This window comes from Sebastes umbrosus, chromosome 19 (assembly GCF_015220745.1).
Source record: "Sebastes umbrosus isolate fSebUmb1 chromosome 19, fSebUmb1.pri, whole genome shotgun sequence".
In the NCBI taxonomy this organism is placed as follows: domain Eukaryota; kingdom Metazoa; phylum Chordata; class Actinopteri; order Perciformes; family Sebastidae; genus Sebastes; species Sebastes umbrosus.
Window position 1 is genome coordinate 22,359,379 of NC_051287.1, and position 18,156 is coordinate 22,377,534.

Here is an 18,156-nt window from a genome sequence, read left to right on the forward strand (position 1 = left end):
CTTGGCATCAGTAAAAATATCACACAGGTCTATAATCGGAGATGCGTGCCCGGTAGTGTGGGTAAGATGTGGAGCAGGGGTGATAAGTATATTTTTCATATATATATTTTTGTTGTTGTTGTTTTGTTTAGCTGGAGACGCTGTGACCTTGTGATGTGGCCTAACACCAAATGTTTGTTGCCTAGGAGATGGCTAATATCTCAATGTCATTAGTCCCCGGGGAGGAGGAGAGGAGAGGAGGGGAGGGGGAGAAAAGATGAAAGACGAAGAGAGGAGAGGAAAGAAGAGGAAAGGAGACGACAAAAGAGGAGAGGAGATGAGAAAAGAGGAGAGGAGAGGAGAGGAGAAAAGAGAAGAGGAGATGAGAACAGAGGAGAGGAGAGCACTTGTATTAAAAAAAGCTCATCCTCAGGTCAGGTAAGGATTTCTGTGATTTTTAAAAAGAGAGCAACTTGTTTCTGTTTGATGGTCTAGCACCAGAGGACAGCTCTATTACACTATAAAATATGAACATTATTTATGCATGAGTATATGGCCATTAATGCGAATGAAAGCACCTAGATTAACAAATACACTGTGTAGTGTACTTGGCATGCATAGAATTGACTGAACTAATGAGAGAGACAGACCCTAATACATCCATTCAGCCGTCTATAGTGATGATTAATTTACGACCCCCCATCTTCTCTGATCCCCACCACACACACACACACACACACACACACACACACACACACACCGAGCCTCCTCCCCGCTCTTCCTCTCTCTCTCTGTAACTCTCTCTCTTGCTCCCCTCAGCGTCTGATGCAATCCGTTACCAACCCAGAGTGCTTTCCTCCCATTCAGACACAAAGAGAGCATGAGTGTTGTGCTGAGAGAGGAGGAGGAGGAGGAGGAGGAGGGTGGTTTGGAAGTGTCCTGGATGTGCCAATCCTCGCCGTGCCCCGGGGACACATACGAGATAAACACCAGATAAGCCTGACAAAAGGTGGCGGCGCCAAGGCACAGGAGTTGGCACGGGTAAGGGGGCACGGCATGGCATGTTAGCACCGAAGCGCCCCCTGTTGGGGATAAGAGGCACAGTGTGGGAGTGAAGAAGAGACAAAGGAGCTGGTTACAGCTGAGGCAGGAGGTCAGTGTATGCCTAACTGAGCAATGTTCCCTCATGGCATGAAAACACTGACGGCCGGGGATCTGCAGGGGTCCTCGGGGCTCACACTGTCAATTGTGGGGCAACATTGCTATTCTGGGAACGAGGGATGGTGTGTGTGTATGTGTGGGCATTCAGGACAGCATGTGTGTTTTGCATGTGTGGAGACATGTGGAAAGACAAAAATGCCATGGTTCACTTCATGGGATGCACGCAACACCCGCAGAGTGCAGGCATGAAACGGCGCGGCTATACTGCTGCAGACATCTACATAAGATTTGTATTTGTTTGTGCTCAAGAATGTGTCTCTCTCTCTGTCTCTCCTTTTCAGGATGTTCAATAATTCACAGACAGAACAAGTCAGGAATGGCTCAGCAGGGGGCGTACCAGCTGACAACATATTCATATAGAGCTGTCAAAAAACCAAGAGGAATAACATGATGGACAAAGGAGACACTCGCACATGTAAATCTCTGCACTCAAAACACCAAAACGCTGAGCGTAATTTCAGAGAGAGGATTTCAACATATGTTTGTGTGCACGCAGTCTTCACAGCTTCCTACTTCCCACACAATTGTTATTTACTGATCCTGCAGTGACTCTCTATCTATACTATTTGGTAGCTTGCAATGTTGGTTTATAATATTGTTTCTCTTCCAAGCAAAGCCTTTTCCATTGAATGGTAACACTTTATATTAGGGATCCGACTTATTAACCTTGATAAGCATTGTTCTCGCTTTAGATCCGGTACATGCAAAACTGTTAATAAGTGCGTAATTAACTGCTAATAAATGCAAAATAAAGTATGTATTAATCTTAATAAAGCAACGAAAAGTGGTTAGTAAAGGTTTAAAGCTGCAGTGGGTAGATTTGGAGTAAAATATTTTTATAGAACGGTCACTATATCCTGACAGTAGTGCATGAGACAGGTAATCGGAAAAAATCCTGTGCCTCTGTGTCCTCTGGTGCTCATAATGGCAACTACAAGATTTCACAGACCGGAGGAAAACAACCAATCAGAGCCAAGCTGGAGCCTTGCCGTCTCTGAGCAGCTGTCAATCACTCGCAAACTCCGATCAAACGGTCAAAACTAGGCAGCGCTGATCAAATATGAATCAATATTCTGTTACTGTAATGTGCTTAAGTGCTTATAAATGTCTTATAATCTAACAATAAACATGTATATAATGATATTTTTAACACTTATAGTTTTATTAACACATATTAATGTTGATAAGCATCTTATAAGGATGTATTACCTATTAACTAATGCTTATTACAACACCTTAATGTAAAGTGTTACCCAATGAGGTAATTAATGAGCAACTTCCACTTGTCAAACAGGATAACGTACCCACTACATGTGAAGAGAATCTGCATTAGAAATACAATGCGAGAAGTTTGGTGTCTATGTTGAGTGTTAAGTGTAAAGAGCTCATTCGATTCACATCCTTTTCCACTCTCATCAAACCATTCAGCGACCTCTCGTGCCCCGCATGGAAGCACCTGCATTCATTATGTTCATTCATTCCGCTTTTTTCCCCTTTAATTTGTCGCCTGTATGTGCAGTATATTTTACCACCAGAGTGCTTTTAGGTACAACAAAAAATTCACAGTCATGTCAGGCTTCCTCCTCGCAGTATTTTTTCCAAAACACTGTGCAACACGAGTGACACGCGCGCTCTCCTGAGATGTCACGCGGCGTGCCTCACTGAGGGACCGCCACCTGCTCTGAGAGCAGCTAAAGTTTGCTACAGCGCATCGCAGCAGACTGCACTCGAGTCAGCAACTTTCCAGAGCGAGAGTTTCCTGTGCATCTCTTAATTTGCACCACATTTGAATGACAATGCAATTTGCGGCTTTCTAGTTCAAAAACCACAAAGTAAATAGAAATAAAAGGATTTTTGTGTCTGCTGCCTCTAAGCGAACAGATTTCTAAAATGAGCAATTTGACAGCTAAGTGGTTTCCTACTTGAATGCTTAGCATTTAAACATCGCTATGTTAGAGATGTAAGGAATGTTTGTTGCATCCTCACCAGCAGAAGAAGCTGAAGTGGGCAGACTAGAAAGGCTGAAGCAACAAGTTGAGCAACTGTCATCACACCCACCCCTCTTTTTTTTTTTACTATGTTTCAGTTTCTCTGTCTGTCTCCCACATTGCTACACACTTACACAGCGTGACACTGACACACACACACACACACAACCACCCTCCCCTCACCCAGAGAGAGCTGCGAGAGCTCGACTCAGCTCGGCTCTCACCTCTCGCCACCATTCACTGTCCTGGTTTTTAATAGTCTCACACCATGAGCCAGCCGCTGGAACATCAAGGAGGGGACAAATACTGAATCACATGAAAGCCATTCACACTGCCTCGCTGTGTCACACACACATGGACTTCTGTGGTGTATATTTCTCACAGACTACATGAAACCCCGTGGCACACAGAAACATGCCGAAAAAGTCCAACGATAATATCTCAATGGAGGCGTTGAAAGTTCTTACCTGTTGCCCAAAGACTTTTCTTCTAGTTCATGTGGCTTGAAGAACCACTTCCCAATCCTCACAAACCCCTTATCCATCAAACATCTAGAGAATAAAGAGAAGGAGAGAAAGAAAATTATTCATTAGACAAGGAAAAAAGGAGAGGCGGAAAAATGGTTTAACATCTTGTATAATGCACTTCCATAATATGAATCATGTAACGAGTAGTATTCTTGAGAGGCTTAGAGAGGTTTTGTATCAAGTCAATGGTGTGTTTTTTATGCTTCTGGTGGTGTTGTATAGGATTTCATTACATTACAGACTGTTCCTCAGTGACGGCTTCCACAACATCAGGCCTTAGCGTTCAGGTATATGAGTAGAAACTGATTGTGTTTTTATTAGGGCCTGTCAATGGATTAAAATATAACTCAACAAAGTGATTGAACAGATCTAAGCCACGGACATGAACTGTTTCAATGTGTAACATGACCTGTCTGTGCATTTCTTTTTACTAACTGCTTGTCTGTTTTGTTTTGTTTTTGTTGTTGTTGTTTCCTGTGTTTGGACAAAGACACATTTCCACCCTGGTGAACAATAAAGATTTATTTTATAGCATTTTTAATTGCAATTAATCGCATTATTGCCCATAGTTAATCGCGATTAATCACAAATTAATCATTTTTTTATATCTGTTCAAAATGCATCTTAAAGGGAGATTTGTCAAGTATTTAATACTCTTATCAACATGGGAGTGTGCAAATATGCTGCTTTATGCAAATGTATGTATATATTTATTACTGGAAATCAATTAACAACACAAAACAATGACAAATATTGTACAGAAACCCTCACAGGTACTGCATTTAGCATAAAAAATATGCTCAAATCATAACATGGCAAACTGCAGTCAGTGTGTCAGTGTGCTGACTTGACTATGACTTGCCCCCAAACTGCATGTGATTATCATAAAGTGGGCATGTCTGCAAAGGGGAGACTCGTGGGTACCCATACAACACATTTACATTCACATATCTTGGGGTCAGAGGTCAAGGGACCACTTTGAAAATGGCCATGCCAGTTTTTCCTCAAAAAAATGTAGTCTAAGTTTGGAGCGTTATTTAACCTCCTTCGCAATAAGCTAGTATGACATGGTTGGTACCGATGGATTCATTAGGTTTTTAGTTTCATATGATGCCAGTATATTCACTCTATCTTTAAAACAAGTCTTTTAACAACCTAAAATTTGCATGTTGTATAAATGCGTTAAAGAAATTAGTGGCGTTAACGCAGTATTATCATGTTAACTTTGACAGCTCTATTTTTTATAATAAGTTGACTTTGCATAACTTTAATCACTGTTTTAAATCTTTCCATCTAGCGCAAAAAAATAAGCCTATACTACTTCTACTACTACTACAGACAATAAAACAGCTTCCAGCTTTTCTTGTGTATTTCAGCTCTTAGCTTCTTTAGGTTATGCGGTTCAGCTTCCAACTCTGCCAGTTTTACATTTCAACTCCCAGATTTTTCAGCTGTGCAATGCAATGCATTTGAGCTTTAACAGTTTTTAGACAAGTCATTTCACATTTCTGCATTTTCAACAATACTTTGCCTTTTATTTTAGTGTTCAGCATTCACATGCAGGAAATGCATTTTCTTAGGACTACAACTAACAATTTTTTCACTGTCGATTAATCTCTTGATTATTTTCTGATTCATCGATTAGTTGTTTGGTCTATAAAATGTCAGAATATGGTGAAAAATGTTGATCAGTGTTTCCCAAAGCCCAAGATGACGTCCTCAAATGTCTTGTTTTATCCACAACTCAAAGATATTCAGTTTACTCTCATAGAGGAGTAAAGAAACCAGAAAATATTCACATTTAAGAAGCTGGAATCAGAGAATTTTGACTTTTTTTCCCCCTAAAAATTACTCAAACCGATTATCAAAATAGTCAGCGGTTAATTTAATAGTTGACAACTTCTCGATAAATCGCTGCAGCTCTACATTTTATAGTTTTACATAAACTGCAGCAGGGGGCCGTCCCTTAGCAACATCTGAGCAGTGTTCGAGATGTGCAGTTTACGCGTACAGGAAAAGGAAAAGGTAATCTTCTGCTAATCTGCTTTCCCCCCTGAAAGTGGTGTGCACTTTTACACATAGCTTTCCAAAAACCCTTTCCTTTTTGATCACATCAAACGGTTCAGTCATCATGCTCCCTATTTGGCTATCCCACCATCTGTGCACTTCTTCACCTCGTGTCGGCCTCCTTTCAGAGACAAACCTCAGCGCTCTCGCAACTTTGACTTGTCTCTGTGTGCAGGTGCCAGTGAATTCCCTGCTGGATCCTCTGACCCCGGTCAAGGAATTACAAAATGATTTTATGGACTCCTCTGCACTCAGCCAGGCTGAGCTATCCAAAGCTTTCAGCCTCCAGCTCTACCATCTTTGGTACAGTCTTATCGACCCCAAACAATTCATTTTAGAATAACATTAACACAGAAACTGTATTTATAGTAGATTGGTTACATCATGGCCGATACCAGACCGCTTAATAAGGTCAGTATTGGCCCCGATACCAATGTGGTGTATCGGATCAGTGCATCCCTGTGCACGGTCACTTCACTGGAGCCCTTACAAAAAATACACTGTAAAGGAGTAAAGCATTATATCCATGGAGCAACTAATGTGAGTAAATGCTGAAGCTAATGCTGAAAAGCCTCCAGATACAGCTCCTTCAAATGCTGGCTCAAAAAGAAGGCTCATACTCAAGAGCCATACTCTTGATGATATTGAAGCCAATAGGATACACCCAACTTAGGCTCTTAACATTAGGCTCTAAACCCTTTAAAAACAGACCTCCCGCCAGAAGGCCGCGGGAGATCGTTGTTTGAACGATCCTTTTTAAATCGATCTAAAATGAATACCATAATAGCTAGAGCATTCACTCTTTTTGCAGCAGAAAGTTAAAGCTTCTGTCTTTCCTGTGATCATGTTGTACGCTCATGATGACATCATCACAATACATGAGGTGCAGAACATAACAAACGCTTTTGCACTCGATCTGCTCATAAAAAATGAGCATAAATCCAAATCTTTGTTTCTCCAATTCTCTAAAACTCCGAAAACTGTAGAAATATTTTGGATCAAAATGTTCTTTTTATTTATGACAATACTTGTATCAACTATTATGGTTATTATTTATCTTAGGTTATACAGATTTTAGAGATATGAAGCATTTTAAGATACTCCAAGAAATGACATCACAATAAGCAAAAATAACGTATTCACTGGCGGACCATTTCTATTGCAGAGTTCAAAGAGTTAAAAAGCCAATTTTGCTTCTTCTACGCCAGCATGTCTAGTTATGTATACTCATCTATCAAAGTGAATATTAAGTTTTTAACCTGAATGTGTTGACATATTATCACCATATAAAGTTGAGATGACGGACACGTTAGCAAACAACTGCCTGTTTACTTATCCAGCAGACACAGAGCAACATTTGCATCCATCTCGAGTTTCCTCTCTTTATACCTCTGTTTTTGGTTTCTACCGACTCCTGAGGGAAATACACTATCTGTCTGTTTCGCTGTTAAATGCTCGACTGTTCACCAGCAACTTTGTCTGTAGTGTGTGGTGGGTTTGTCAGCTGAGTGTGTGGGGGGAAATGAAGCTGATAAGAGCAGTTACACTGAAACAAAACAGTAGAGTTGTTTGCCATAAAACCAAGACAAGGAGCTGAATGACACCGACATACTCTGCAAAGTAGGGTGAGAATGAAGAGGAGTTGGGGGTGGGAGTGGCCTCCAGTACATTACATTCAGTGTTAACGAACAGTAGTAGTAATAATAGTATTATTCTTTCCTGCAGACTTGGCAAAACGCTTAGTTTGGATTTTGTAAGGCAGCAATGATTCACAGGTATTTCCCTTCCCACACGCCTGCGTTAACGTTTTTGCTTTTTTGTCTGGATGTTCACCAGGTCCCGGGACACCGGGCTCCATGTCAGCAATGGATGGTTTAATTTCCCACCGTAAATGTTTTAATTCAACAACGTCATAGCTATGCATTGCCGCTATGCGTAGTTGTTTATCAATTTGCGGCACTACTATGCACAGCTTTAAAAAAAAACAAAAAAACAACACAACAGCCATAATTCATTTGGGCTAACAGTGCCTGTCCGTGGGCAACACCAAAATAATGTTTCACAACAATCAGTGTTGAATTTATTATTAATACTCTGCCGCAGAGCGTAGGGGAACTGCACAGTTGGGAGATAATTCTCTGTGAATTTGCCACTATGAACTCCTTTCACATTACACATCATCTAAGCCATTGTTAGTATAAAAATATTGATAAGAGCACATTTGAAGAGAAATATGTTTAGGAACATGTGTGTTTGATTGACAGGTGTCTCAAGCTATCACACTTGATTGATCTGTTCATTTTCTGGCCACGGTAACTGTCAAAAATTGAGTCGAACTGCAGCTTTCAGCACACTTATTGGCCTAACCTATCGGCAAAGTAATACCCTTGTTTTTCTCCCATATAATTATATCTTATAGTGTGGCAAGTGTATAAAGTTAAAGGTAATTTTACTGATTTATATCTCGTTTGCGTCCCAATTCAAACTCCAAATGGGAAACAAGCACGACTTTAGTCTTTCATATAAACCTCCGCATTGAGTAAAGCGTTGAGGATAATTTATTTTTTATTCCAATCTTTTACTGAAAATGTCAAAAATAATGAATGTCAATAGGAAGTCTTGTCTGTGGGGCTTCGACTGACGAATTCAACACAAGTTTGGACATAAAGTTTGACTCATTGTACTTTGTAATGTAGTTCTTAACATTTGTCTTTTGTAAGTGTTATTTTTCTCTGCTTGTTTTATCGAAAAATTCATAATTGCTTTATTAGTAATGTTTGATTAAGACTCTGTTAATTCAAATAATAAAATAATAATAACAATAATAATAATACAGTCAGCGACAGAGGTGAATTTTGTCTGTGCAATATGAAAGAGAAAGTGGAAATGATCCGTCCGGTGTTGAAATAGTGAGCTATAAAAGGAGTTAGCTTCAAGGTAATAGGAAGGTTAATTCAACCTGCCCCCTATGATGATCACTGATGCTTAACTTAATAGAGAGCAAATATGTGCTGCTTCATTTAACAGATGGCTCTGACTCAGAAAGGAGAGCTTTGGGTACTTGAGCAAGTGATTCAGCGCTCAGATTATAATTTCATTAAGGTGAAGCTGATGGAAGAAAAACTAAAACTGTCGATCAACGCGACACAAAGTTCTATTGATCGGTGGTTTTTGTGCGTAATTCAAAAAGTCATTCTTGTTCATTTAAGAGAAAGAAATTACATTCAGAGTGCTAATTTCAGTTACTGAGTATGTTAAAGAAAATGTTGAATATTTATGTTTACTATACTATTTATAAAGTACAGAAAATGTAATAAATAATTATTTTAACTTCCTTATTTAGCATTTATGAGCTCTATATAAACACTATAGCCCTAAAAACTTTAATAAATGGTGTGTACCACCATAGTATGCAGCTGTATGCAGATGTAAGGACATTTTAAGTGTTTATTAATGTCAACAATTATAATTACAATGCATGTTTTATATAATTGCAACTGTGTTTTCTTATATTGTCACTCAGTATCTGTTTATACACCAGCCTCCACTTTGTGGGGTGTCCACAGGAGGAGTTGTGACACATATAAAATAATAAACACTTATATCTGCTTACAACTACATTATATTGAGTTTTATAGAGCTGCGGTGATTAATCGATTAGTTGTCAACTATTAAATTAATCGCCAGCTATTTTGATAATCGATTTGAGTAATTTATTTCAGAAAAAAAGGTCAGATTTCTCTGATTCCAGCTTCTTAAATGTTAATATGTTCTGGTTTCTTTACTCCTCTATGACAGTAAACTGAACATCTTTGAGTTGTGGACAAAACAAGACACTTGAGGACGTCATCTTGGGCTTTGGGAAACATTGATCGACATTTTTCACCATTTTATAGACCAAACAGCTAATCAATTAATCGAGAAAATAATCAATAAATTAATCAACAATGAAAATAATCGTTAGTTGAAGCCCTAGTGTTACAAACTATAATTATATGCTGCTTATAAATGTTAAATGGAGGGTCACTTTGCAGTAACAAATTGTGCAAAAACTTCATAATGCTGCAAGTTATACACTTCATAAAATATATGTCATGCAACATGTTTTCATATTCTATCTACAACGTTCAGCAACTTCTCGCTGTGCAGCTAATGAGGTGCTTCCTTACCTTTCCAGCAGGTTGTGAATGGCCTTGAACAGGAGGGTCCTGCACTCGTAGGACAGCCCGCACTCCCACAGACCCTCCTCAGCCACTGAAAGACAGGGAGAGAAAATAACCACCAAAATTATAAATCTCGCTATTTTTATTATCTCGATAATAAAAGAAAAGTAATGATATTTTGTGTGACGGCGAAACATCTGCGAGTACCAGCTTGAGGATAATAAACAACACATGATTCAGCGTTTAACTGCATGTGTTTATGGCCCACTCTGTCAAAACATGCTGCATGTGCTGATGAGAAAACCTGCACATCATATCCGAAATTACACTGAAGATGAAGTTGTGTGTGTGTGTGTGTGTGTGTGTGTGTGTGTAGAGAGAGGGTGCTTGGCTGTACAGCTGTCGGGTTGGCTGCGGCGACAGCCCAGTCGAACCCCATGCAGTTGTCAACAGCAGTTAGCTGGAGAGCGAGAGTATGTGCAGCAGGATGACACACATGCTTGCGTGCTCAGGTTCGTACATGCACACCGAGTTTGAACTCAACCCGTTTTGTTTTTTTTGCTGTGAAATTGAAGCAGCTGAAGACAAAACGTGGTCAAAATCAGTTGCCTCTGTGTTCAGCGGCCAGTTCACATGTGTCAAATGTGTTGCGAACAATTGAGCGCCCTCCTGATTTCTTTAACCCCCACCGACCTTACGCCGACACCAACCCCCATTGCCGTCCTCCCAAAAAGAACACACTAACATACACACACACACACACACACACACACACAGACACACACACACACAGTTGCCGGTTAACAGTGTTTCTCTTTGTTCTTTGCCATATACCTGCAGGGCTCCTGGAAGAACTGGAGGATTGTGGGTGGGTGTTGTGTTTGCTTATAGGGTGGTGGCAAACAAACCAAGCATCACAGAAATACACAAGAAAAAAAAAAGGCAATGAGAGACAGAAGCAGAGGCAGATCGCCTGGGGGATGGGTGGCAGAAACCCCAGTAGAGGTTTTCTCTTTCCTCCTCTTTCTTTTCCCTCTTTTTTTGTGTGTGTGTGTGTGTGTGTGTGTATTCCTTTCTCTGTTGCTTTGTTGATATTTCGCTCCTGTTTTTTTTTTTCTTCTTCTTCTTCTTCATACCAGAGTGAATGAAATTTCCTTACTCGCCAGAATTACCCTGTAACCATGGAAACGCTGGCGGTGAGAACATGGCGCCCTGGCATTCAATTTCAACACTGGTCCCTCCCGCCCCCCACCCTTCTCCTTCTCCTCCTTCCTCTGTTCTATTGCTTCCAACACCCCCCCACCCCCCCCCCCCACCCGCCCACCCCTCATTTACTCCTGCTTCAGGGCTCAGACAGGAAGCTCGCTCTAGCCAGCTCCTCTACAGAGGAGAAAGATAGAGCGAGCACCACGAGCAGAATGCCAAGTCTCCAGCAAATCCAGCTCATTAGCTCTCACTGTCTCTACATCTCTCCCTCCCTCTTCAAAATCCCCCCCCCCCAACTTTTTTTTTTCTTCTTCCCCCACTCTGCCAATCCTCCCACAACCCATCTTCATTTACTCTCGTCATGACCGGCTCCACTGCAGGCTCTTGACCCCCCTATAACTCCCGAAACTGTCACAAACCCCTCGCATCCTCCCACCCGTAAGTCAACAAATCTGAACCACGCACCCCAGAGAAATGGGACTTAAATGTAACTTTTCCACCCTAATTCCTGCATGAGATATGGAGCTCCTACACGAGCAGGTACAATGTGTTTTACAAATCCCAACAGCGGCAGCGGCACATGCTTAGATGCCTGAGAAAACATGCAATCCACATTAGACGCTCCTGTTTATATTGTAGCTGTCAGAGAGCCAGCTCACTGCACCATATCAACACACGGTGTGACAAATCACTCTCGCAAGCAAACAAGGTCAGGCATCCGCACGTGCATGTATGCGCAACCTTTATACACAAAATTATAAATATAGAAAATGGAGTGTGAAATAAAACAATTATCGGATACATTAAAGAGTGATGTTCTGTAGGGAGCGCGTGAGGCGGAAACACCATGAAACTGTCATTTCATCAACAGTCAGTCCACCATGTTTAGAGTTTTTACTGCCTGTTAATCAGAGGAAGAACACAGATGGCCCAGGGGAAAAGTGCGCTGTAGACACTAAATGCACAGCTAAGTGCAATAGGGCTTTAAAGCATCGTGATCCATCATTCATCAGAGCCTGAGCTACAGTAAAGGGAACTGCATCATGCTTGAAAGATCTTAAAGGGACTGGATATAATCAGCCTCAATTTGATTAAACTGAAAGCTCATCATTTTTTTTGTTTTTTACTGATTTTCACTGATAAAAAGCTAGCTTTTTAAAGGAAGCAGATTCATTAAAAAAGAAAAAGATTTTCACCCAGATTTGAAGCCAAAAGCATATGAAAAATGATGAAAAAATTGGGAGAAAACACAAATGATTATGCACCAGACCAGTAAGTAAAAATATATATTTTATGAATAATAATAATAATAATAATAATAATAATAATAATAATAATAATAAGGCTCTACAGGTCGATTTCGTAAGACATGGCAGCCATTTCTGATATATATGAAATCCCTAAAACTGTGTACTCTTCCGCAACTGATTCTCATTCAAATAAAATTACAATATAGATTGGCTATAGACTAACATGTACCTCTACTTGTCTGTGTGACTATGTGTTTATGTATATATTATCTTTTTTTGCTGATTGATTATGTATGTTTGGAAATATATATATACATGAATATATATAATAAATAATAAATAATAAATAATAATAATAATAATAACAACAACAGTTAAGCAACAGTGTGTGTTGCAAATAATAAATACATATTTAAAAAAATTAAATTTAATAAATATTAAAATTAAATTTTTACCCCCTTTTTGTATTATTGATTTATTTTATTGATTTTCACCAAAATAAACTCTAATAAATCTACTGAATCTTTAAAATTACGAGCCCTAATTAAACTGTAAAATGTCTAATGTGAACCGATTTGACATTTATAACCCTAAAATAAAACTCCACAGATAAAAATGTCTGGGGCTGATGTGGCAAAAAATAATTTAAATAGTTTGCTGTAGTTTATTCGAAACAGTCCAAAAACGGTGTATGTACATACATGAATGGTCACAGTGTATTTGTGCCTGTGCAAATCTATGAACATATCAGTGTGAGAGCAACATCTGGCATCAACATTGTCATTGCCGTTATGAACGTGTTCATCTTAATGCATGCAGCGTGTGTGAGAATTGGGTCCCAAAGTGCCTTATAGAGCACATGCAAGCTCTGGGCCTGACTTTGCATGTATGTGTGTGTGTGTGTGTGTGTGTGTGAGTGAGTGCTATATACAGTATATATGTGTATGTGTACAGTGAGGTAACGTCCTCACAAATGCATGTTTATTTCACCCAACCTTCCTCCCCCCCATCCCCGTGCCTCAATGCTCTTAACTGCCGTGCCAACCCAAACACAAACAAGCAGTGATGGAACTGGGTCGCCACTACCACTCTCTATAGTTCCACCTCTCTTTCTTTCTCTCTATCTAATGCTATCTTTCCATCTCACTCTGTTTTGTCCCTCTCTCGTTTCCCAGTGTGTTCAACTCTTCTTCTTTCGCGTCCCCCCCTGACTGTGTTGGTCTCACACCACTAGAGGGAGTGACCACTCACCACTACACCACCGTGCTAACAAACACAAAGCTGGTATTGATCTGAGGGGGGGGGGGGGGGGGGGGAAGGTGGGATTTGAGGTGTGACAACGCTCTTGTCTCGAACACGATGACCCCTCTCCACACATTTCCTTCCCCTCTCTCTCTCTCTCTCTCTCTCTCTCTCTCTCTATCTCTCTCTCTCTCTCGCTCTCTCCCTCATTCATTCATTTGTCTTGGATCAATAGCACCAGCAGTATTGGCGTCCAGTGGTGTCTCTGCAGTGTGCAGACTATGAGCTCATGGGTGATACGTGTGTGTGTATGTGACATTGTCTGTATGTGTGTGTGATTTCACACAAACCTCAATGCCACTTTACTAATTAGCTGCCCTGCTGCATGTCTGAGCATCTCTGTTTGCTGTGTGTGTGTGTGTGTGTGTGTGTGTGTGTATGGGTATGTAATGCATGTGGTGCTGCTGGTGCATAGCAACCTGCCTTAGTATGCTTACGTTTTTACTAATAAGAGAGAGAGAGAGAGAGAGAGAGAGATGACAAGGCTGCACAGATGGACAGGGAGAGAGGGGTGAGGATGATGATAATAATGATGATTAGTCTGTGGAAGTGGGCGATAAGGGCAAAATTAATACTGAGATAATCATCAGAACATTATCTCAATATCATATCTTCTAGGAGAGGGAATCACCAGACGCCTGCACGATACGACATTATCGCGATACTTATTAAGTCACGATACAATCTTTTAAACATTTTGTGATATGTAGAGTATTACGATAATATATATTGTGATTTATTACTTTTTTCGACTGCAAATTATGCTGTTTCTCAACATCTGTTTTATATAATAAGATACAGTTTTCACTCTATATCATCTCACTTTAATCATTTTTATTGCAGCAAAATGTGATTGTCAGTCAAGCAGACAGACTGACCAAAACTGTCATAAAAACATAAACGTTGCATCGAGCACCTGACAAACTGAACCGTTTGTATCAGAGTCGACATTATATTTGCAATATTAATAGTTTATATAATAAAAGATCGATACATGACGTCTGTGTATCCATGCAATATTGCCAATTACAAGGCCATAAAAAGCTGACTGTTTCAAAAACAGAGAGCAGGCCAGTGAGCTTTAGATCAGCACAAAGAAAAATCATGTTTAAGTCATCAATATTGATTAACAAGGCTATCGTACACCGCAGGTTTTCAATTTGGATTTAATGTTACAGTTCACTACATGTCAATCCCTCCTTCCTTCCCTCCATTGTTATTACTTGGCGATTCTGATTTTTTTTTTTTGCATCTTTTGACTCCGTCGCATTCCCCACATAAAAGGGAAATTCCCACCAAGGGCAGGTATCTGTGTGATAAACCGACTAACAGGGCCAATTTCCCACATAACACTCACATGGACGTCAGAATAACACAAAGAAAAGTGTGCGGGGAGAACCGAGGAGCCCAGAGGAGATTACTTACAGCAGTTCACTGTCTTTGTGCTGGCTGTTAATATGGCAATAATATGCCGTATTACCCTGGCACCGAGCCACAGTTAATGCAGCTCGGCCAGCTGAGCTACAAACAGAACATGGATATATTCTAAATTCATTCATGTAGAGAAAAGGGAACAAAACACATTGACAGTACGACCCGGTTTCCACTGCAGGAAGTTATTCAGGGACTTTACTCCATTTCCACTTACTGTAACAAATCTGCTTTCAATTTAGTTTTTTTTAGCCGTAGTTCTAGTTTGAAATGAGGCAAACATTGTTGAACTGTTCCCGTAGATCACATACTTTTAAGTTCATCAGTTCATGAATCTTTTTCGGTGGAAAGGGCATTCTTTTTTGGCCACAAGACGCTTTGGTGAAAGTTCAGCGGGAAAGATCTTCCTGTCATTCACCATTTCTTACATCAGCGTATCCGTCTGTGCTCCTTTAGCCAACTCATTATGGGATGCTGCTCTTAAAATATCATTGTTGTTCAGGAGCCGTCACCGTCTACAAATGGACCATTCGGCTAATAGACTTTGAGCATCACCTTCTGAAGCCATGCTGGTACAAGTGCAGTCAAGAGAGCCCGCTGACCTGAGCTACAGCCGACCAGTTACATCCTACCACGGGTATAAAATAAACAGATTTTTCTCATGTTAGACACAACTTCCACTGTTGATTAAATCCAAACTGTAACAGCCCTGTTTATTATCTTCTGGGGTGAAGCAAGGCCCCATTACTCCATAATTGCTACCATAACTGAATGCTTCAACGTCTGTGTCGAAAAATAAGTTGTGTCATCAGACATACAGAACATTTCCATGGAACTTACGCGCAGTCTCCGTCCAGACATTAGCCAAACTAATTATTGAACGATTATGAGATCAAAGCAGCTTGTACTTTAAAAGCTATGCAATTTGTTCAACTTTGACAATTTCTGTTAAACATCAACTTGAAACAGCATGAGTGTCTGACTGCGTGGAGCTGTGTAGATCAGCAGCTGTGGAGTTTAGGTAGAAAGTTAACCTGCAAACTATTGTGGTTCTATGTTAAACGGTCAACGTATTCTCATACAACGGTTCATATGATTTCTTACGAAAAGTTATTGCTCATTTTTTTGGGTGTTTTCCTGCGAATGTCCAGCAACACGTGACGCACGTCTCAATTTCCACTCCAGTCTTTTCAAAATAAAACTACTTGGATAGGTTTAGTAAAAGATCGATTTAATTCGGTTTAGGCAACAAAACTACTTAGGTTTAGGAAAAGATCGACTTAGTTCGGTTTAGGCAACACAACTATTTAATTAGGTTTAGTAAAAGATCGACTTAGTTAGGTTTAGTCAACAAAACTATTTAGTTAGGTTTAGTAAAAGATCGACTTAGTTAGGGTTAGTCAACAAAACTATTTAGTTAGGTTTAGTAAAAGATCGACTAAGTTCAGTTTAGGCAACAAAACTACTTAGGTTTAGGAAAAGATAGACTTAGTTAGGATTAGGCAACAAAACTATTTAATTAGGTTTAGTAAAAGATCGACTTAGTTAGGATTAGGCAACAAAACAACTTAGTTTTGGAAAAGATGGACGGTTTAGGCGACAAAGCTACTTAGTTAGGTTTAGGAAAAGATCATGGTTTAGATTAAAATAACACTGGAAGTGGCGTTACTTAAGTACAGAAGTTATGTGACAAAATATCTAATAAATATCTAATAAAAAGATATCAACATTGACTTCTGGTTTAAGATGGGATACGAACATCGGTCTCCTGGGTGAACGTCCAGTGTTTCTGGACCAACCCATCCACCCTGACCTCCTCCCTACGCAGCGTTTGTCACTATTTATTCTTCCTGGTTCACTATTATGTGGATCACATACAAATTGATTTCATGGGATATATACGAATTACAGTGCATTACTTTTCGTAGGTATATAGCTACGAGCGGTGTATGAGAACAGCCTGAAAGGGTTGAGAACTAGCAGCTCTACAGGCGGCCTGTTATTGCTCCTGTGTTTTTCTGCTTTCAGTCACATGAGCTTCAAGCTGGCTGCTGTGAAAAATTATGAAAGAACAAGTTACAGGATCAGGTGAGGTCAACTAACCATCGAGTAGCATCTGACAGCAGTAGCATAAGGACATGGCGCCTCACTGTGCCTTTTATCCATCGGTATGTAAATACTGTGTATTTGTACAACCCTGTACCATTGACCATACTGTTTGAATTGTGCATACTGATGTGTATGCTCAACCATGTCTGTGCAGAGTCTCCACTGCCTTACTGTAAGCTTCACACATACTGTACTGTACATAATATGTTCTCAACGAAAGAGGGTATTTAATATGCTTGTTGGATTTATAATGCATCAAATGTAATAGGCTCTGAGATGGAAGGTTACAAAGGGACATATTTTCTTTCTTGCTTTATTTCTAACTGCTCTTCAGATCATTAAACAGCAAACACCCCTGTCCATGTGACAGTCACCCACATGCTCTAGTGACATAATTTCCTAAACTTCTCAGCGACACCTGCCGACTCTACACAACAGCCTTGCCTCTAAACACACCGCTACCACTTTGCAGAATCCAGAGGGCAGTTACCGGGAAACTCTGCAGGCTTTCGAATTAAACTGATTACAAATCTTTACAACCTTTTAAACTGGAAGACACACAATGACTCACACTGCCTTTTATTTCAACCCGGACACAGACTGGATTTACAGCTTCTGGTAAAAGTCAGAAATGTTGACAGTAAAATCCAGTTAGTCCTCCCTCAGGTGCAGGCATACAAACCTGGCTCTCTTATCCATTCATCTCACCTAATGATGGTAAATCAGGGGATCTGCGTAGATACAACCTGCACCCTCACATTTTAAATCCAAAGTATGTAACACAAACGCATTCAAACGGCCCCGACGGAGCTGACCATGGATGTATAAAGAGAACAGTGCTGACGGGAGAGCTAGAGACAGACTTGGTTAAGTCAGTGTAAGTACACACGTGTGACTACGTCCGTTTTTCAAA

At 40.1% G+C, this 18,156-nt stretch overlaps 1 protein-coding gene across 2 annotated transcripts in view; it reads right to left on the minus strand.

Annotated features, from left to right (window-relative positions):
• LOC119478080 (mediator of RNA polymerase II transcription subunit 13-like) overlaps nt 1-18,156 on the minus strand; it is a 104,615-nt gene that overhangs the window by 33,561 nt on the left and 52,898 nt on the right. For both annotated transcript variants that reach the window (XM_037752497.1, XM_037752498.1), the window contains exons 3-4: nt 9,952-10,036; nt 3,656-3,739 (exon numbers count right to left, since the gene is read on the minus strand). In XM_037752497.1, coding sequence (XP_037608425.1) covers nt 3,656-3,739; nt 9,952-10,036 — 169 coding nt within the window. The remainder of the gene's footprint in view (nt 1-3,655; nt 3,740-9,951; nt 10,037-18,156) is intronic.